This window comes from Hemicordylus capensis, chromosome 2, assembly GCF_027244095.1.
Source record: "Hemicordylus capensis ecotype Gifberg chromosome 2, rHemCap1.1.pri, whole genome shotgun sequence".
Classification (NCBI taxonomy): domain Eukaryota; kingdom Metazoa; phylum Chordata; class Lepidosauria; order Squamata; family Cordylidae; genus Hemicordylus; species Hemicordylus capensis.
In genome coordinates this window covers 369,052,710-369,075,724 of record NC_069658.1, presented here as the reverse complement: position 1 = coordinate 369,075,724, position 23,015 = coordinate 369,052,710, and the positions used below count along the sequence as shown (strand labels likewise).

At 43.0% G+C, this 23,015-nt stretch overlaps 1 protein-coding gene across 6 annotated transcripts in view; it reads right to left on the bottom strand.

Annotated features, from left to right (window-relative positions):
- The window catches only part of SLIT3 (slit guidance ligand 3), a 731,964-nt gene that overhangs the window by 45,656 nt on the left and 663,293 nt on the right, over positions 1–23,015 (bottom strand). For all 6 annotated transcript variants that reach the window (XM_053288108.1, XM_053288109.1, XM_053288110.1 and 3 more), the window contains 2 exons: positions 16,490–16,583; positions 9,567–9,704 (listed from right to left, as the gene is read on the bottom strand). In XM_053288108.1, the coding sequence (XP_053144083.1) occupies positions 9,567–9,704; positions 16,490–16,583 (232 nt within the window). The remainder of the gene's footprint in view (positions 1–9,566; positions 9,705–16,489; positions 16,584–23,015) is intronic.

The following is a 23,015-nucleotide window of genomic DNA, read 5'->3' as shown; positions in this document are numbered from 1 at the left end:
CTAGCCTCAGAAGCACCCCCTCCCCCACTCCCTATCTGTGTGCGAGTTGGAAGAATTCCATTGACAGTGGTTAGAAACAAATAAAGATCAGGCTTAACCCATTTTATTTTATTGCAACCAAAGTGCTTGAAATAAACAGAAATCGGAAACCCACTTCAACTCTTGGATTGAGGTCTAAGTTTATTTCAAGTACTTTTGGTTATAATGAACAAAGGTTGATTGTCTCACATATCATCACTGATATTTGCTTGTTCTAATCACCATTGAATGTAGAATTGTTCCAGTTCATGTGCAGGCAAGGAATGGGAAATGAATGTTCCCGAGGCTAGGAGATATTGTGTGCGTGTTGGAAGAATTCCAACTGAGATTTAACCTTGGTTCTGTGTGATGTCTGAAGCTATACATTGTGTGAAAATCAAAGTAATTACTCAACACCCTCTTATATAACATGCATTTCAACACTAAATATATTCCCAGAAATTTCATCCCCCACCACAGTAGCCTGCCAGGGCTGCACAGATATCTGCAATATGCTGCCAACAGGCTGCCTAGTGGAAATAGTTCTCTTAGTACTGAATAGGCAAGCTTAAGAAGTCTTTCCTTGATCCCACCAGCTGTCAGGGCCAGCAGAATCCAAGGCAAATAGAGCAGTCAAAAGAAGCCAGTAGTCAGATTCCAAAACAGACAGATGGGGTCCCAAAGGCAGATGACTGGTCAAATATAGGCTGGTGGTCAGCTTCCATAGCGGGCAGGCAAGGTGTGGCAAGCAGAAACAAGGCAAGAAGAGTCTGTTTTGCATTTTCTGCCAGAGTTGAGAAGCTCAGTCAAGCGACTAAAGTCTAGGGGAGTTCTTACATAGGGTTAGCAGGGAACCTATTGGCTTCCCAGGCCACCTGATATGAACAGGTTGACTGCAGTTTACTTTCTGGCACTGTAAGGAGGAGTGATGCAGAGTAGCAATACTCAGCCAGTTCTCCTTTCTCAAATACAGAGTAAGGTACCTGAACTGTGTTGCCACTGTCCCCTGTTTGAGACTCCTGGTGGATTACAGTATTCAATGTTGGATAATTAGCTTCCAGTATTCAGTCTTCCATTTCAGGACAAGCTGCTCAAGCAGATCCATTTCAGTCTCTGATTGCATCCTGGTTTCAGTGCTAGAACAGCCTTGGTCCCTGGTGAAAAATCTACATCAGGAACTGGATAGGGTAGTATGTCCCTGTTCATTCCACTGGACCCCTCAGCAACATTTGATGAAATCGACCATGGTGTACTTTCTGAGTTACTTGACAGGATAAGACTTAGAGACACTGTTTTGTAGTGGCTGTGGTCCTTGATAGAAAGTAGGTTTCAGAACATAATGTTAGGGAACACCTATTTGACATCATAACTCTCATCTTGTAGGCTCTAGTCTCTGACACTGGCTCCTCTGGGAGCTAACCAAGGTCTTAATATGCTGCATCTAGCAGTCTGTGTGACCCTCAGGGACCTATTTTTGGGTGGTGAAGGACACTTCCAGGAGAAAGGGAGATCAACAAAAACTGTCCCTTCCCCCCATGCAATTACTGCCTATGTTAGTAGAAGCATCTCACCTAGTACATCTGGAGCTTTGGTTAGGATGTCAGCCACTGACTATTGTGGAGTTCTTTCAACTACTTATTGTTGGGTTTTCCATTTTTGCTTCATTGTTGTTTTTGCTGCTTTTGTGATTATTTTATTTTGTTTGTTGTTCTTAGAGTATTTGTGTTTAAAATGTGGTGTAGTGTTTAAAGCATTAAAATAAGGATCATCTATTCCACAAGTCCTTTTATGTAAGTTGCTTTTTAAAAATGTGATTTCTGGGAGAACAGTGTTATAATAAAGTCGTATATTTGGTTTGTTTTAGAAATGTGTACTATACCTTATTAGATGACAGTTTTATTTTGTCAGTCAGAATAGAGAGTAAAACCTCTAAATGTTCATTTACAGCTCAAATGAACATGTTCAAAGAAAGTGTTGTAGGAAACATGCCAATTGTTGAGTTTTAAGAAGTTCCAGTGTCATCACACCAGTATGAAGATACTGCTTAAGTTGCAATCTCATTCCATCACAGACTTTCTTCACAATCCAGTGAAGTTACCAGTGTCAACTTTTTTGTGATGCATAAGTGCATGTCAGGGCCATGTTTAGGGTTGCCAACTGTCCCGCACTGTGCAGGATGGCCCAACCTTTAGCGAGGAAATGCTTGTTCCGTTCGGGACACAATTTCTCCCGCTTTTTGACCTTATTTTTTTTAAAAAAAATTATAAAGCAGTGGCGAGAGCTCTCCCGCCTCCCAAACTATGGGAAAGGAATGGCTGCTCTTTGGGGCAGGGCTGGCTGGGGTGGGTGTGCTGGCAACAGGCACGCTGCTGCTAAAAGAAAGGCACTCAAACACTCACTGCTGTGGCTGCCACTGACTGACTCTAGGAGGATGGAGGGAGGGATGGAGTTGGAGAGAAGATGGGCAAAAGACTCCCTTCCTTGGCCCCGCCTTCCTCCAAATGAGGCAGATCGCCGGCCCATCCTCAGAGTCCCTGTCCCAATTTCAGCCAATGCAATGTTGGCAACCCTAGCCATGTTTTGTACATCTAATAAGAGGAATCTGGATCTAACATCTGGTCTCCGCTTGTATGAAGTGTCTGTGGCTGCAGGCGTAGGCTCTGCATGTTGGTTATGATTCTTGTTTACTTAAACAATTGCTACTCAGATTCCCTGCTGTAAAGTATCACAGTGGGGGAACTTTGAAAAAGCTACATAACAAAACAACATGCATTATACAAAGCTCAGCAGTTGGAATACGTGTCACTTGAGAGATAAAATATATATCAAAAAACAGGTGGATTACTAAATTCATACTCTGCTTACTAGGGTTTCACAGATTCTAAACAGAGTTCATACACGAGTAAAAACAAATTTAACAGAGTCCATGTCTGGCAGTGAGGAAGAGAATACACTATTTAATTCAAGAAGTACCCAGATGAATAAGCTTCCTCAGAGTTGCCTATCACTAAAGAGCTATCAATAAATAAGTATATAACCAACCAACCAATCAATCAATCATTTTATTTACGTCCGTAAGCCAAACAAAAGTATGTAACCATGTTTTCCATGCTCTGTGGAAGATGGAACCAGATTTTCTTGACTTGAAGCAACCCAAATCTACCTCTCTCTCAGCTTCCCATATTCATATTCTATAGTCTGAGAACAGAGTGGTGCTGCAGCTCAACAGCAACTGTCTTACTTGGGCCTTTAAGCCTGGAAGAGGCCATTGTGATGGTTTCACAATGAGAATTCCTCCAGTCAGAAGGAGCACCAGACATAACTGCATCCCCCTCCCTCCCCCCCCCCGCCCAGCCTTAAACAACTGCGATGGCTACATCTCTCCTGGCTACTTAAATTTAGGAGTGGTGATTGAGATAGTCCATGGGTCAGAAGAAATTAAGGGTTGTTGGCTATAAGGCTGCCTCCCTCTGTCGTAAAGTGCCACAAGATACAGTTTTTCATGCCTGTATCTGTGAAAGAATACTGAAGAGTTTAGAGGAGCAGCAGTTGGTACTTGGGACAAGTAAGCAGGCAAATGGCTAATTGCTCCTCCGAGTAACAAGGAATGTGCTATCTATATATTTAATTCTCTTAAACGTACCTGTTGCTAATCTCATGCATGGCAGCTCTCGCGAGAGAGCTGCGGATTAGCGACAGGGACAGGAGGAGAAGCGGGCATGGAGGAGAAGTGGCGGCCGCCAGGACAGCTGGCCACACAGGGGAAGAGGTGGCTGCCAGGACGGCAGGCGGCTGAGCAGGGGAAGCAGCCGCCACCAGGCTGGCAGATAGCTGGCTGAGGAGAAGTAGCGGCCGACTGCTGAGGAAAAGCAGCCTGGCCACCGAGGGAGAACAGGCTGCCGGGGTGGGGGTGGGGAGAACGAAATGGGGCTGGAGGGCAGGTGGAGAAAGAATTGAAGATGAAGGAGGAGAGACAGGGAGAACTAGGGGCGCAGATGCTCTGTGCCAGATCAGCTAGATTAAATATATTTGAACAAAGACATTGCAGAATATTTTCATTTTAAAATGTATATTCTGTCTTCCTATTTAAAAAAGAAACACCGGAATCCTACCATCTACTGTAGAATCCTAGCCTAAGGTAAAACTAATCTGTGAGACAACCACACAGTTTAGAGATAAAATATTACAGCTATAAAAAATCAGTGCATATAAAAATCCATCACTTTATTCATGCTACATCTCCACCATGACAGGTAATTTGAAAATTCTCTGTGGAAAAAGTAAAGGCAAACAGACAAGCTTCCTTTTCCTTAGCGCTAATCCATTTGTATTCAGGAAGAATGGTGCTGATTTAAAAAAAAACAACACCCAAAGAGATCCTCTCCAAATGTCCATGCATGGACTTTGCTGCATGTATGTGAGCTTAGAAGGAACAGCTGGCCACAGCTTCCCACAGCGTGTATAGAGTCTATATATGCTGCAAAATACATGCACACGTTATGAAGATGTACATCACAGGTTTAATGCTCTGATATGGAACTACTTGTAGTGTAGAGCTTTTGTCATAGCTGGTGGCCCTTCTGTGCTTTCTTAGACTTTAGTTCAGGTTACTGTCACTGGCTGCAGTTTATTACAACCATCCTCATTTCCATTCCCACGGGCCACCCCAAGCAATCCGTCTCTTTCATTGGTGCTTAGACTTTCAAATAACTACATGGTTTATGCCCAAGGCATGTGCCACTGTACCCAATCGTAAATGAATTGCAATTGATTTTACATGCACAGTCATCATAGAACTCAACTCCGTGGTGCTCACAATGTTTGCAATTGCTGTCTTTACAAAAGAAGATTTTAAATCCCCAGTAGAGCAGCCTGCCAGGAAAATACAGAAGGCCAAATTCGTGTAAAGAATAATAAGCAGAAATCTTTTGTTAGCAGAATTTTAATCTTCAATTTAAACTGCAGTGCCTAAGGAGTGAAAAGTATACTGCAGAATACTCCAGCCTTCATAGCTCTAAAAGTAATGTTGGGAAGAGACTACTACTCTGTCAATTTCTGCAACTCACATTCTACTCATATATTCATCCTAGCTATTCTGCCTGCCCTTCTTCCAAATAACTCAGAGTGGCATTTTATCCTCACAACAACCATCCTGTGAGGTAGGTTAGCATATACAATGGTGGCTTGTCCAGCGCTGCTTCCAGGAAATCTCCTGGAGGCTTTGCACACAGGGCTTTTAGCTCACATCCCCGCCAGAATGGAGGGTGAATCCACATATCAGTGTGATTTACCTCGAAGTCCCTGCGAGCTATCAGGGACCAGTACACACCCAATTCTGCTTCCCCCCGAATTACTGCTGCACATCTAGCTTGGCCCGAATTATGTCCAGGGTAAAAAAAATCCTCTATTTGCGGCGGCTTTATTTTTTGAAAAACCGAGCTTTCTGGTATGCCCGGGACTTCTCCCAATATGTGTGGAGTGGCCATTGCCTGTAATTTGCCATTTTTCAAAACTCAATGAAGGGGAGTATGACAGCAGTGTTGGGTATGGTCTGCTCTGAGTGATTTGCAATTGCAAGTGCAGGGAGGTGGGGGCGGGGGGGGCGGAGTTGTGGCAGATTGGTGAAATTCTGTGGAGGTAGTCCAGAAGGGGAGGGAGAGGGAGAAATTCCTGAGTTAAATGCAAGCACAAACTGCAAGATGTGGGTCTTAACGTAGGCTTCACACATGCAGAATGGAGATTACAGCTTTGATGTAACCTGAACCTTTTTGTCTGAGCTGATTCCAGGGGACTGCATTTTTCTTCATGACATAGAAAAAGCAATGATTTCTACTTTAAACTTCCCTGCCTCTTAAATGGTCTGGGGTGTGTGTGTGTCGGGGGAATGAGGTGATGAAGACAGTCACTCACTCACAAAGGCAGGGTTAGGGTTAGGGTTAAGCGTTCTCTTGTTTGATCCAGCTGTTTGGCAACTTGTCATGCCATTCTTCCATAACCAGCTGTCAAACTAACAACAAAAGCTCTCTCATCTCCTCGTCTGGGATGAGATTGGTTGGAGAAAAAAACCTGAGCAAGCTGGAGCAAGCTGTGGGAACGCATACAGGGAAAAGATCTGAAGGGATTGTGGAGAGGAGCTGACCCTATGTGAACAGTCCATTTAATCCCCCGAATTAAACATTTGCGAATCTGCTGTGAAGCAGAGTCACTCTTCAGATACCCTGCAGCATGAAGCCATGTGTGAATAACTCCCTGGCTGAGCAAACATTGCAACCTGTAGAAGTTTACAGAATTTTTCCTGTCGAAGTTTACATAAGCTTTGTAAATTTCATTGTGGTATGTGGCATTTTTAAAGAGGGCTTTTTGTTTCTTGGAATACATTGAACAGGGAGCAGATAAATGGGGTAAAAGTGGACAATTGGTAACCAAATCACTGTATAAATGACAAGCATGAACAGTCAAAATAGTCTTAAAACTATTAAGGTTATTAAGATTTTAGGACTGTGATGTATCTGTGTTTGATATTTACAGTGTAAGCATCTTTACTCTCCAACCTGTAACAGTTTAAGCCTAAATCAGACTATTTTGCTGTGTAGCTGATGTATGCTGGGAGAGTCCCATTTCCTCTCCAGGTCATCGTTAAACTCAGTTTAAGAGTGGATTTGAATCTTGTCAAAATCTGTAGTTTGTGTATTCACATGATGCTTCCCTCACCACATCAAAGGTGTGCTCTTAAAGGTGTCTGGTTTTTAGTAGCATGTTACATTTCCAGTACAAACAGATGCTTTTAGGAACTTAGACATATATATCCATTGGCCTTTTTCTGTGCAACCAGCACAAAGTCAAGAGAAGATTTAAGGAGAGATCAGAAAAGGCATGCTGGACAAAGAAATTCAGTTGCTTATCTTATCTTTTGTAAGCACTGAGCTTTGGAAACCATGGCCTTACATCACTGAAAGAATCAATACCTGTTCTACAGAATGCTAAAGGCAGAGTAATGCAACAGGAGTGCATGGTAAGGGCAAAAGAAGAGAAACGATGAAAGTGGGAAGACGGTAAATTATGGCAAGCTTAGTGCCTAGGAAAAAAGGTTCACAAATGCTCCCACATTTCTGTTTTATGAGAATCCTTTTTTCCGCCAGGTGTTATTGCTCTCTCTCTCTCTCTCTCTCTCTCTCTCTCTCTCTCTCTGTATGTGTGTGTGTGTGTGTGTGTTCTCAAATACAGAAAATATTTGTCTGGAAGGCAGCAATATCTAACATCACAAAGCAATGGTTAGTAAATCCATTCAGCAAAGTGCTCTTATCTTTGACATACAGTGAGATTTTCAGAAGACTGGTCTATTGGCAGCTGTCAGAATTAGACTTCAAATTATGAGACTAGAGATCTTCTATACCAAAGGCAAAGCACTCAAATGACAATCAGATCTCAATATTTTAGAGCGGTGGTGGTGGTGGAATAGTGAGAAAGGAACACTGTGCACCATAACTTGAGCTTTCCCAGTTAGCTTCTGTGGCCGACCATAATTTGTGTTCCTTATTGAACATTTAAATGTAGTTTAAGCGTAGAGAAAGATGGAACATTTTAGGTGTGACAGTTTTAAACGAGAAGGGAAGATGGGATTATACCAAATACATTTAAGTTTTTCAGATATATTTTTAAATAATTCTCTCATTACTACATTGTAATGGATATGAATTTTGCTTTTATAGGTGCCTTTGTAGAGAAGAGGTCAGACTCAAAATGTGTGGGGCTAATAAACCATAAACCATATGTACTTTTGTAATGGTCTGAAGAAATGTTTTCTATCTGAGAAACAAAGGTGGATCTAGAGGAACATAATTTGTGTGACAAGTCTGCTGCAGAAGTACACTACCATGTTTTCAGCAGATGAACAATCTTCTTCCCTAAACTGAGTATGGGGACAACCTGTTCCTTCCTCCACCTTTTTTTGTAGCTAAAGATGCTGGTGCCCTGTACTGGTTGACTAACTGTCAGAGAAATAATGAAGCCTCCCTTCCTTGCTCCTTGTTCCAGTTTGTCACATATAAAAAAAACCTTGGGAATTTTTAGAAAATAATGTGTCATAGAACAGTATAATAAGAGGAGATAGACAACCTGCCTGAAGCATGGAGTGAGGAGCAAAAAGGAAATTGGTGTTAGATTCAATCAAAATACATACATCATTTAAATGGCCAAGTTGGAGAGTAACTGAGTTAACCGCACAGCAGGAAAACAAATACCATGACTACTCTGTTTGTAAGTATGTGTGTACCCTAAATGTGATTTCAAGACAAGACTATATTCATCACACTTAGAATATTATGTTTGTCTTCACCCTAATGCAGTACAGGAGGCCCTTGTTATTCACGGGGGTTCTGTTTTCACCAACAATCATGAATATGGAAACCATTAATAATGAAACCTTAACTCTAAGGGAATCAGGGGTTACATTTATGCATTAAAAAATTGCCAAAAATCCCCCCAGAAAATGCAGGAAGGAAGCAGAAATAAAAATAGTATAAAACAGCACCTTACATTTCACTTCTCCAGCAATGCCCCCCTCACCCTAAACCTCCAAATTAGTCGATTTTTTTGCTGATTTTTATGGGCTGCGGGGGGGGGGGGGGGCACAAGCCACAAAATGGCTCTGCACTGCCTCCAGACAGGAATGCCACCAGAAATGCAAGCAGAAGTGTCACTGGAAGTCACTACCGGTGATCCAGGAATTGTGGATAGGCAAAAATCATCTGTTTTAAATACAGCGGATAATGAAACTAGGTCTCTAAGACCCATCCATATATATGCAAAACTGTGGTTGCCAAAGCTGCGGAAAACAAGGGCCACCTGTACTTTCCAAATATGCTAAAGGGAACACACAAATGGTATTGTTTTGTCTTAGAACATATCTCTTAACCCATAAATCTTTTGTATCACCACAACAAAGACCTGAAGATTCAAATAAATCGATTAGTATAATTTTCTGTAAAGGAAGAACGTTATGTATATGCACTAATATTAACTGCCTCTTAGTTTTAATATCAAAAATCCCATACAAAAATAATTCAACAAGGCAAAAGGCGGGGGAGGGGGGACCAGGGTTGTGGGCGATGCAATAATTCCAACTTAAAAGCTTCAGCATGGCATTATTCATTTTATTAAATAGCAATACTGCACGTTCAAGAATGTTTATTTGTGTTTTGGAGCTTTGGTTACATTAAATCTATTTTCTGCAAGGCCCATCATCCTGGAGTATGTATTTAAATTATGTATGCAACGAATTGTTTTGTCTCAAAACAGGTAGGCTTGATTCAGCTTGCCTGTGAAGTGTAAGCAGCCACACTTGGCAGTAATTATCTTAATTTTATTACTAACTCTAATTCTGTCCATTATGTTTGCCCTTCCAGAATCCAAACAACAGTTAGAAACGACTGAATACAGCCATGTGCATGTATAAAACATCCTTGTCTCACAAAGAGCAGATCTATGGGCCCGAATAGCACACTCAGAGATTATGTATTATCTGGAAGAGACTATGCTGCTTTGCTTACCTGAATCCTTGAGGACAAATGCAGGTGTATCCATTGACAGCATCTACACACAATGCACCATGGCGACACTTGTGTCCCACACAGTCATCATCGTCAGTTTCACAGTGTCTTCCACTGTAGCCAGGCAAGCATTCACATCTGGAACAAGATCATCAATGATCCACAGTGATCACAACACCACATTAATAATCACCATCGTGCTGTGATCCATGGTGATCACACCGCATTACATTAATAATCACAAAAAGTAAAAATAAAGTTTTGCCGTCGAGTCGGTGTCGACTCCTGGCGCCCACAGAGCGATGTGGTTTTCTTTGGTAGAATACAGGAGGGGTTTACCATTGCCATCTCCCACGCAGTATGAGAGAATGCCTTTCAGCATCTTCCCATATCACTGTTGCGTGATATAGGTGTTTCCCACAGTCCGGGAAACATACCAGAGGACATTCGAACCAGCAGCCTCTTGCTCCCTAGGCAAGGTACTTCCCCGCTGCAACATTAGGTGGCTAATCACAAACCACTGAGAATTGATAATGATATAAGAATGAAAGCTTATATCTCAAAACTAGTCAAAGTAAAAAGGGCATTGTACATCTCATAAACCTGATGATGAAGAAGTAGCATTAACAAAGTCGCCCCTCTCCCTGACCAGAAAAGAAAGGCCCTGGAAAAACTTTGATTTGGCACAAAGATTCTCAAGTTTGTTTAATCACATGTGTAACTTTGAAATGTTATTGTTGACATAGAACATATACATGGTTTCAGACGCATCATTTGTAGCAAGTACTAGAGCAAGGATTCTCAACTTTGGGTACCCAGATGTTATTGGACTTCAACTCCAATAATCCCCAACCCCAGTATCCTTTGGTTGGTGACACACACAGACACACACTTAAGTTGGTTGTGTCAAAACTGTATCAGCATTTCCATTATATACACTATTTTCAGAGGTTTATTATTCAGCTGTTTAAAATATGCTCTAATCTGAAACTTGGCATTCAAGATCGCAGGCCAGAGGGAGCAGATCTTTCTGGAAAACTGGGCAGTCTCTCAAAATCTTATACACTACATTTTGGACTGGCCTGAATGTATTTCAGACTATAAACCACATTTCAAACCCCGCAGCTGGATGTTATTCTACAGCTGGAAAATAATAAGCATATCATTCAAACCAGAACAAAAGAAGGACATCTATTACTTCCCTAGTTTAGCATATGTTACATATTTTGGAGACTATACTTTCATGTACTTCTGAACTCTAGATGTCAACAGCTTATTTAATTCTAGTGCTAACCCTTTTTCTTCTTCTAGTCTGATCCCTCCTTTTCAAGAAAGACTGTGCAGAAAGAAAGATAAAAACAGGGGAAAGAGGTTAGCAAAATCTCTTCAAGTCACCCTGTGTGCCTGTGTACAATGGCCAGAATGTGGTCACAGAAGATGACAGAGAGACATGGGTGAATATGCTGGCACGCAGATGGATTTATCTTATGCTCCATAGGCTTGGCAGTAGCACACAGGTATAAACAGATGACTAATTTGCATTCTATTAAGAGTATTATTATTAATTTCTGGATATGTTGATTTCTTATATATCTGAGTTACTGTCTGGATACTGACTCATGAAGGTCAATATTTTAGTGCATGACAAGCACTTTCATTGTTGCAGGCCAAGAAAGGTTATGATCCAACACAATTCAGAATCAGTTTTTTCATGTACATAAGCCTTGTTTATGCATTTGAAATTCTCTGAATTGTATTCACTTGCATACCACAATTGATAACTAGAGCCATGGTTTATAAAAGTGGTCAGTCCCCAAAACACCTATAATTCTACTCTGAGAATGATGAGGAAAAACATTAAGGACCAAGCTGGATATAATGTTAATCATGTTGTTTGTCCCTGCATTTAAACTCCCCCTGCCAAAAAAATAAATAAATAGCAGCTGAGGGGAGTCCTTGATTTGGATCATGATTGTGGCATAGGGGGAGGGTCTTTAACTCTGCCCCTTCCATAGCCCCAATCCATGTCAGGGCCTACATGGCTTCTATACAGGCGAACCTCTCCATTTGCGGACCTGTCATCCGCAGTTCCACGTGGTCAGATAACTGACACTGACCATGGTGTATGCGGGGGTGGTGGTGGTCAGAAAAGGTTGATTTCCACGTATCTGTGGTTTCGGGGTGACTGGAAATGACCTCAAATGTCATTTCCAGCCACCATTTTAAGGAAAGGAGCCATTTTGTGGCTCATTTGTTTTATAATTTTGTGGAAAATTGTGGAAATATGGCAATTTTGGATGTTTGGGGTATATTGTGTGACAGCTGCAGAACTACGAAGCATGGTAAGGCACTTTGTTTCCATTATTTCTGCCCCTTTCCCCTGCTTTTTTGCTATTTTGAAGCCTCCGGGAACCTAACTCCCCCCAGTCACATTGACATAATGAACCATTATCTGCGGTACTGTTATCCACAGTTGTAGAAAATAACAGAAACCTTGCGCATAACAGTGTTCGCCTGTATAACATTTCTTAAAAATGTGATTAACATCATGTCCAATCTGATAACAACTGGCATTCCAGAACAATTGTCTCTAGGCACTGAATCAGAATAGGTTGGGTCTTATTGCCTTTAAGAACACTACTTTGGATCAGATGAATCTACACTTCTGTATGTAATGATGAAGGAACAGAAAAAAGCAATGTAGTATTGGAGAAGGCATCGTATTAAAACCAGAGGCTATTCATTTTCAAAGGTTTGCAAAGACATAGCAGAGAAGCCCAGCAATACTTCAGGCACACTGGCAAGTAAACGGTATCCATCATAAGACGTTGTGGGAGGAAATAGCAGCATTTAATCCTGTTGCTTTATTGATCCCTGTTGTCCTAATATAAAGTGATGTAATAATGAACGATGTGCAGGTCCTTATTCAAAGCTGCCATGGATCAGTTTTATGATGTGTATTGGCTATCACAGTAATGATAGAACCACCACTTTTCTTGGAAGGGCTGCATTAAATCAGTGCTTTATTCTGTCAGGTAGTAATTCCATGCTCCAGAATAATAAAGTTTATTTATAACTGTGCTCTAATATGTACAGACTGGGCACCTGGATCAAGAGGTAGATTTCCTGGGAAGATACACTATATTAATTGCAGGTACTGCTTTGGAGTATAGAAAATTTAAAATAAATACAAATAAATACAATTCAAAACTGGAGAAGGGGGAAAGCTGTATACCAAAATTTGTCCCCTTTACATAATCATAGACATGGAGATCAAAAGCAACAAAAAGCCACCTGTAGTGTGGTGGTAATCACAAAATATGTGTTTGTAGCCAAAAACTCAAAATACTTGCATGCTCTTTCCTTCCCAGTTGCTGGCTTCTCCTCTTATGTTATTATTTTTGTTTTGCCAACTGTGCCTGTGTGCTCCTTCCAAAAGTCATGAATAATTACAATAGTAGCAAAAGGAATTTTGGGTCTTGCATTTTTCCTTTGCCATGTTTCACTTCAATGATATCCGCTGCCTCCTCTTCTCATGACTGCTGTATTCCTTTCAATACAGCTTGTGGCTAAACCAAGAATACTGGCTGACAGCCAGATTAAAGAAGCATTTGTGAAGCAACGCTGAGCATGCAATAGGGGAGAAGTTTGATTTTTTTTGATTCAACATGCACATACTTGCCAGTTTAAATTCATGAAGATTGTCCAAGAACAGGTTATAGCTCCTCCACATATGTGGAGAGAGAGAGCTGACTTTTCATATGTGTATGTGCATGTGTGTGTGTAGGGTGGAGAAAGAGATGTTATTATTGTTGTTGTTGTTTACACAGTCAGACAGGTATTATTGACTGGTTTGTTTTATCCAGACATCGAGTCCTTCCCAAGGACTGGGGATGGCTGGATTTTATTATCAATGTTGTTGCTGTTATTATTATGGATATCGTCGCAGAATATAGGCTGTTCCCAGTAAAGTTGCTTTTTGTAATTGGCTGATGGTGATTTCTGTGGCCCCTATGGTGTTGAGGTGCTCTTCAAGTTGTTTTGGAATTGCACCTAGGGCGCCAGTTACCACTGGGATTATTTTGGTCTTCTTCTGCCACAGCCTTTCAATTTCAATTTGTAGATCTTTGTATTTGGTGATTTTTTTCCATTTCTTTTTCTTCTATTCTGCTATCCCCTGGTATTGCTATGTCGATTATTTTAATTTGTTTTTCTTTCTTCTCGACTACAGTTATATCTGGTGTATTGTGTGGCAGATGTTTGTCTGTTTGTAGTCGGAAGTCCCATAATATTTTTGCATCTTCATATTCTACAACTTTCTCAATTTTATGGTCCCGCCAAGTTTTGGCTACAGGTAGCTTGTATTTTTTGCAGATGTTCCAGTGTATCATCCCTGCTACCTTGTCATGCCTTTGTTTGTAGTCAGTCTGTGCGATCTTTTTACAACAGCTGATTAGGTGTTCCACTGTTTCATCTGCTTCTTTACAAAGGTGGCACTTGCTGTTTGTTGTGGATTTTTCTACTTTTGCTCTTATTGCATTTGTTCTTAGTGCCTGTTCTTGTGCAGCCAATATTAAACCCTCTGTTTCTTTCTTCAAGTTGCCATTCTTAAGCCATTGCCAGGTCTTGGTGATGTTTGATTTTCCACCTATATTGTGCAGATATTGACTATGCAGTGTCTTATTTTTCCATTTTTCTGTTCGGTTCTTGACTTGTTCTTTCTTGTAGGCCTGCTTTGTTTCATTGGTGTTGAATAGTTTCGCATTATTGACCATCTGAAGTGCATCTTCTTCACTGTCCTTGATATATTCTTCAAGGCCTTTTTTCTCCTCCTCTACTGTTTGATGGACTTGCAGCAGTCCTCTTCCACCTGAGCTGCTGCTGCTGTTTATTATTATTATTATTATTATTTCTCCCCCCCCCCCCACACACACATATGAAAAGTCAACTTTTTTAATTTAAAAAAGCCATGGCCGCTTTTATTGTTGTAACCCAATGGCATACTTTCTGATTTTGTTTTGATTATAGTGATAATATTTTGTGAAGCTGCCTTTAACTGCAGCATACAATTAATTTAACAATTATCATGATTAATTTCTTTTACTGTTGTCCTAAGAAATAAGGTCCCATTTAAGCATGGCTGATGTACTCCCACAGTGTACACTGCAATTAGAGCTGCTATATTAGAAATATTGTAAGGTGTGAGAAAACATTGTATTACACAAATTAAAATCTTTCTGACAATATATTTATATTTAGTTTTATGCTCTGTAAGAGAACACTTGAGGTCCTCCTTCATTTCTACCACTGGGGTTTAATAATTAGGTAGGCCAAATTTAAGAATAATTATGCCAGATTTTGAACTCTAATATAACAGGGCAGTTTGAATTTATACAGGCTAAGTGGTGAAACCAGTCAACGAACTCTGAAGCAGGAGTAGGGATCAACATGTTACCTCTGTTTTCTAACATGCAGAGATCAAAAGGTTAGCCCAGGAATGGACTAACTGAAAGAGAAAGCCTGAAGAAATGCCAGTAAATCACCAGCTTGCTAAAAAAAACATGTTCAGTACTATTATTGTGCAACAAACCATTTTGTTACATGAAACTCCCATGATATTGCAACAGTAAATTAAGAGTGAAAATGTTCTATGCTCTACACTTAACATTTTGTCAATATTTCCTGACATCCAGACTAACACTGTGTCACTGCACAAGGTGGGAGGGGTGATTTTTCACATTTTGCAACATGCACACGTGTGACGTGCGTGGTGGCAGGTTCATACACAATTGCTACTTCTGGTATTTCCGGCAAATGACAGGGGCAGGGGCGGCAGGGAGGAACGCTGCTGCTCCAAAATAATGGGGCAGGGGCGGGGGGAAAGCAGTGGGAAGGGCAAGTGCAAGCCCCCTGCCCTTAAAGAACCACCCCCACTGGCGCCAGACCACTGGACTGGGCCACATTCGAACCGATTCGGAGGCCTCTATCATGGCCTCCGGACCAGTTCGTGCACATCCCTTGTAACTTTGTTAAGGCTTGGCAAAGCAGAAGTCAGTAAAAACATGCTGATTCACACATCTCAGAGAGGAGGAGGAGGAAGAGGAGGAGAAACAGGAATATCCAGAAATTCTAAACAACACAAGAACAAAGGAAGGATATAAGAAGAAAACTCCTTTCCCTTCATTATAACACCTTCTTTCAGTACCCCCTCTGGCCTTATAGCATATTACACCCAAACTATACAATAAGGTTGTTTACACAACCAAATGTACACAGGTTTCCCAGTGCCGTGTGCTCACATGACCAGCACACAAGTGCTCTGGGAGTGGCAGAGAGGTGGGGGGGGGGGAGGATGGGAAAAACTGAGAGCAAGCTATCTTTTCACCTCTGTCACATGTGAAACAGTACTTTCTCTAAACAAACAAACTTGCACATTACAATGTTGTTTAGTAGATCAAAATCAGGGCTGGCCAAAGGATTGCTGATGACCCAGGCAAAGCCTAGCTTTGGTGCCCCCCCACCCCCTTCTCCCACATGAGGGGTGCCTCCCATTATACAAGTGGGCAGGTGGGTAGGTGGGTGGGCAGTCCCCATAATTCAAGAGTGGGTGAGCAAACAGGCAGGTGGGTGGTCCCTATCGCCCTCCCATCCCTCACTTGCTGTCCTCACTGCTCTGCTGCCTTCGACTGCTGCGAAGGGAGGCAGCCACCCAAATTCCCCTAGTGGGCAGGCTGGCCCTGCTTTTGGCTCACTGGGTGGCATATGACTCAGGTTGTCGGAGTCCTCTCCACTTGGTGCAATAGGTGAGTGCCTAGTTCACCTAGTGGATGGGCCAGCCCATCAAAATAATTCATCATGGAATTCCATTGTAGTCTGTAGCTGAATATGGCGCAACATGTACATATTTATACATTCATACTTACCGGTATCCTTTGTCAAGACTGATACATTTGGAGTCATGTTTGCAAGGATTTAGTTCAGGCACACATTGGTTAATCACCTCATCACATAGCTCTCCTGAGACAAGAGACAAATTAAGAAGGTTTTGAAGTGCATTTGCTATGAGATGTTTGTCAATTTTCCTCAACTATTTCCAACCTGAAGTTCAGGAACCAAGATCTACTTAAGCAGAGGAAATTCAGAAGGTCTGAGTGTATGACAGACTAAAACAAAGAAAGCAAAGTGGGTCCACAAACTTGGAACAGTCCAACCTAGTCTTGGGTACTTGTGTCTTGGGTAAACTTTAAAGACTCAGAATTATAGCAAAACCATTTTTTGTTAGAGTCCACTCCATTAGATGCACTTTTGTAGCATATTGACTTAGTTACTACAGCCTATGTCATTGTAAATCTGTTAGCCTTTAAAGGTGCAACAATAATTCTCTTGCTTTTGGTTGCAACCAAAACTGAAATTGTACATTTCATTCCACCAACAGTAGCATCCACCTCAATGTAGCAACATAGGTGCTACATGAGGATAAGCATTCACTAGAGCTTAGTTCACGTTACTTCTTCATGGTACTTCACATGGCATGGAGCCAGAAGCAAAAAAAGCAAAGTAAAACCAAACAACCTAGTGACCCATCTATGAACATGACATTATTGGGGTAAATAAATATTTTTACCCCAATAAAATAAATAAGCTAAGAATTAACTTTCATTTAGAGCCAGACCCCACTCTCATGACAATATGGGGGTGAGCTGGAGGAGAGACACATTACAACACTGTGCCTCCCAGACAGCACAACCCCTTGGTTGGGTTCACTTACCCAAACCCCACACAATTGGGCTGCGGTAACTGTTTTAAACATGCTGGTGCTGCAGATGACCGACGGAAAAGGTAGGACAGGCTTTGTTTGAGCCCTACTTGACTTTTAACCTAGGTAGCAGATGTGGGTTACCCAGGTTTGGAACTTCTGGTTAGGGGAACTCCTGCTGCCCCAGACAACCACAGGTTCCTGGGTTAACCCTCTCCTATCCAGACATAAAAATCAGCACTCAGTGTTTTCGTTTCCTAGAATAATATAACTTTATTCAACATTATAAAAATAGGCCTTTCGGTAATGCAAAACAGATTTAAGACTGCATGTAATTTTACAACATGCATTAGAAGAGCACAGCATCTCCTGGACCCACAGGATAGGCTGTCTTTTCAGCAAAATGGCTCTCAAGTGCAAGAAACAGTCCAGCTGTTTTTAGTTATTACCTGTTCAACCCAAGACCGAGTCTTGTATTTCTAACTTCTAATAATGAACAGATCTACAATGTTCAAAACCAGGCGTCCCATATTATTTGGTTACACTTCAGTACCTCAAAACTTGAGATACTGCCCATGATGGAACTGGAACCCTTTTCTTGTGAATAATAGGCAGGCTATTAAATCCTCATAGCAAACTGATCCCAAAGTCTTTTGAGCAATTTGAACTACACTGTAAAATATCATAGACAAGCTGTATGTGTAGAGACGGCCCAACATCCATTTGTACCCAGGCCTCTCTCTGTCTCCCCGCAATAAAATTTTCAACAGCAAAAATCAAGATGTAAAGAATTTTATCAGTGTCAGTGTTGTATTCTTTGAAATATTCAGCTTAATGAAAAATTCATTTGGGGAATATGATTATTGGCAACAAAATCAAAACAGAAGATCCTGCAATATTGCCAGTGCTTTTGCCATAAGAATTACAGTAACAAACTTTGGCTAAGTATCAGTTGTAAATGATGCCCAAAGAAATTGCACAAAGTTAGAACCACATGGAGCACTCCTACTAAAAATAATTTATGATACTCACCTTGCTTGGTGTGTGTGTGTATGTCATATTCTGTGAATGGCCAAATGAGTGTACAGTTTCATAGTTACAATACTCAATCATTTATAGTTTAGCATATAACTTGCTACTGGTTCCCTGAAAACTATCCAAAGTGCTAGACCGATCATATATCAACCTGGGGTTTTCTTAGGAAAGAGGGGAAAAATCAGTTTGAGGCAGTACTGGAACAATTATAAATCCGCCTGACACCTGTGCAATCCTGCAGAGAATGCAAAACCCAAGTGTTTTAGTTTTTTTAAACCAGTACTCAGTCAAGATGGTGCATATAATCTTTAGATAGCATCTAATTATTTTAGGAACAACAACAACATTTGCTGAGTAAGTGTAAAATCACACAGCATGAATATTTGCTGGCACTGTAGATATATAATACAATTGCAGGCAAATACTAGTTAGAAAGGTTTTGAGATTAGGGACTCCATTCTTTTTGCAGATAACCACTACTTCAAGGAGCATAGGAATACCTGGAAAAACAGCTCACTATTGGTCAGGGCTGCACCACTGGCTATGACATTCCTAAGCCTGAAATGGAAATTTAGCAATATCGAAGCACTGAAGCCACCCCGAAGAGAAAAGTGAGAAACCAATGTAGCTCTGTCTGCCATGCTCATTGAGGTTCTGTTGAAGAATTCTTGACTTTTTATTAGGATCACTTTTGGTTAGCCCTATTCAACAAGATTTTTATTCATTTCTGCTTTGAACTTTTTCTTATAGATTTTTAAAAAAAGATTTTCTGGCATTAAAGAGTTGTATATGTCATATCTTTTGCGAGTTGGCCAAACCTGAGAAGTTTAGTTCTTATCCATTATCCTTGCCTGACAGACAGATGTAGAAGCTAATGCAGACATTACAATTACCACAGATATATGAGCAGACTTGGCAACGGAGGTGGATTGTTGCCATATGTGTCTTTATTCTTCACAAAACATCGTTGTGTTATAGGTTTGATGTTCTAAGGGCTCTCCCCCACTTTTTGCTTAAGATTTCACACAATGCATAGTTTAGGAACACAGGAAGCAGCTTTAGAGAGAGTCAGACCATTGGTCCATCTAGGTCAATACTGTCTGGACTGATTGGCAGTGGCTTCTCCTAGGGGAAGCAGGCAGCAGTCTTTCCCAATCCTACCTGGAGATGCCAGGGATTGAACCTGCGACTTCCTGCATGCAAAACAGATGCTCTATCTCCTTGATGTCTGGAGGAAGTTCCCTAAGCTCGCCCATAGTCTCTGCCCCTTCCCAAAACAGAATTGTTGTGCACACTGCTTAGGCAGACAAATGACACCAGTACTTGAGGAAACAATAATAAAGATTTCTTGTGTAGATCAGGGCTGGGCCAATTTGGCCCTCCAGGTGTAACTCCCAGCATCCCCAGCCACAATCTATTGCAGTGGGGAAGATCTTGAAGATAGTCTCTTCAAGGTCAGCAACTCAGGCAGCTGAAAAAGCTGCTCAGGTAGGTTAACGGGATTTGCCCAAACTGTGTGTCTCAAGACTGTAATGCAAACGAACAGTCTGAATGCCATAAGCGAAGCTTAACACACAAGATACAAAGAAACCAGGCGCTTCAACACACCTCCTTAATGACTGCCTTGCAAATGATCCAAGCTCTGCCACCATCACACAAGGCAATGGACACAGAGGTATACTCAGGGATCAGCAGGGACCCTTTCTCGGGCCACGGGCCTTCGGCATCTGCTTAGTGATGCTGACCCCTGATGCCAGCCTTGCCTTTTCTACTGGCAAAAATGGGATAACCCCCATGTAAGGCTGCATTGCCCATACCCATATGTCAGAATCTGGTCATCATTAAATTCCTATGAAGTGGGGGGACTCATGCATATGAGCAATTTAAAATGTATGGGAAGGGCAGGAGAGAGGAGCTGAATGTTTCCCTTGCCTTCACTTCCTTCCCAAAATGTCTCCCTAGCTGTTTCCCTCCCCAAAATTACTCCTGCTTCTAAGAGGCAATTTTGCAGGGGGAGGGCAAACATGGGAAGAAATATTATAGCATATTTCCGACCTGCTCCAAATATGCTTTAAATAACCCAAGTTTCCTGTTTTATAAGGAGTAAGTAGTGACCCTCTTCTGAAAAACAACACAGGTCTGTTGCTGTTTTGTTGAGTTTGATTCTTGCACTCACATTGATTAGTTGCTTTTGCATGAGAGAAACACTACTGCTAGTATAAACTGAGAGGGGGAAACCTAAACAGGTGAATACCTCAAATGTTCAACATGCACCCAGAAGATATGCAACTGTAGAAATAGTAACAAAACTCATATATTATTTTCTCTGTTCTTACTTGTGTAAATGAAACACAGAGATCACTAATGATGTCTGTAGGCCTTAACCCACTGAGGATTAACGGCTGAGAACATATGTTAACACTGACTCATCATGACCTTCAATGACTTTAAATTGAAGGCAGCAAAAACAACAAAGCACCACAGAAACAATCTCTATGCAGTTGTCTTTATTTAATTAACTTGTCACTTTACCACACTGGAATTGCCACACTAGAATATACGCTAGTTATTTCATGCCACAGTCAATGTTTTAAATCCATAATCTGAATCATATGTTCCTTGCTCAATGGGAGGGGAAAATATTGGGTGTATCACCATTTAAAAACAAACATGCACCCAATTTTGCTATTACCTTAACGGCCTACTAGTTAAGGTATAGCCAAATACAATGTGTTTCATATTTTTATTGCCTGAAACCTTATTTAGGAAATTGCATACTTTTGCTCCCTAAAAGAATAAGAAATAAGAGATGGGAAATATTTTCTGCTCTATGCAAAATCAAAGTTTTGCAGCGCCTAAAGGCTAGGAAAAACCTTTATAGGACAAAACCCAAAGATGGATCGGAAAATGGGGATAAACTGAACATTATACAGTCATCTATATTATTAATTCTCCAAGACAGGCCATGCGTGGGGACGTGGTAGAAAGAAGGTGATTGGCTGACCGAGTTTGCAAGCAGAAGCACCTGATTGAGCAGTGGGGATTCCATATGCAGATAGGGAGAAGGAGCCTGTGAAAGCAGAAGCACCATGGTGATTGGGAAGTGGGGATTCCATATGCAGATAGGGAGGAGGAGCCTGTGGCACTGTGGTGATTGGGCAGTGGGGATTCCCTATGCAGATAAGGAGGAGGAACCTGTGATGGTTAAGGTCAGTTGGAATGCAACTGTTACTGGTCGGAAGATGTTCTTGATTGTGGAGGAGAGGAATCTATATATATATAAAAGGAAAACAGACGGGGTCTGCAAAAAGACGGGTTGTGAGGGAGGAAAGAGACCCTTCAGGAGACGGAGGATGCCATTGTGTGAATTAAATGAGGAAATAAGATGAACAAAATCTGTTAACTCAGGGATCTGCGGGGGGGAGAGCGAGCGAGCGGGCGATCTGCGGGGGGGAGAGCGAGCGGGCGGGTGATCTGCGGGGGGGGAGAGCGAGCAGGCGGGCGATCTGCGGGGGGACGGGCGGGCGATCTGCGGGGGGGGAGAGCGGGCGACCGATCTGCGGGGGGGAGAGCGGGCGACCGATCTGCGGGGGGGAGAGCGGGCGACCGATCTGCGGGGGGGAGAGCGGGCGACCGATCTGCGGGGGGGAGAGCGGGCGACCGATCTGCGGGGGGGGGGAGCGGGCGACCGATCTGCGGGGGGGGGGAGCGGGCGACCGATCTGCGGGGGGGGGAGCGGGCGACCGATCTGCGGGGGGGGGAGCGGGCGACCGATCTGCGGGGGGGGGAGCGGGCGACCGATCTGCGGGGGGGGGAGCGGGCGACCGATCTGCGGGGGGGGGAGCGGGCGACCGATCTGCGGGGGGGGGAGCGGGCGACCGATCTGCGGGGGGGGAGCGGGCGACCGATCTGCGGGGGGGGGGAGCGGGCGACCGATCTGCGGGGGGGGAGCGGGCGACCGATCTGCGGGGGGGGAGCGGGCGACCGATCTGCGGGGGGGGGAGCGGGCGACCGATCTGCGGGGGGGGAGCGGGGGGGAGCGGGCGACCGATCTGCGGGGGGGGAGCGGGCGACCGATCTGCGGGGGGGGGGAGCGGGCGACCGATCTGCGGGGGGGGAGAGCGGGCGACCGATCTGCGGGGGGGGGAGAGCGGGCGACCGATCTGCGGGGGGGGAGAGCGGGCGACCGATCTGCGGGGGGGGAGAGCGGGCGACCGATCTGCGGGGGGGGGGAGAGCGGGCGACCGATCTGCGGGGGGGGGAGAGCGGGCGACCGATCTGCGGGGGGGGAGAGCGGGCGACCGATCTGCGGGGGGGGAGAGCGAGTGACCGATCTGCGGGGGGATGCCATAGGCTCAGTGCACAACTGCACAGATGCTCTGTGTGGGGTCAGCTAGTCAATATATAATTCTCTAAGGCGTACCCATGGCTAATCCTGTGTGTGACAGCTCTCGCAAGAGTTCACAAGCAGAAGCACCGTGGTGATTGGGCAGGGGGGATTCCATATGCAGATAGGGAGGAGAAGCCTGTGGCACCATGGTGATTGGTCAGTGGGGATTCCATATGCAGATGGGGGGAGGAGCCTGTGATGGGTAAGGTCAGTTAGAATGCAACTGTTAGTGGTCAGAAGGTGTTCTTGATTGTAGAGGAGAGGAACC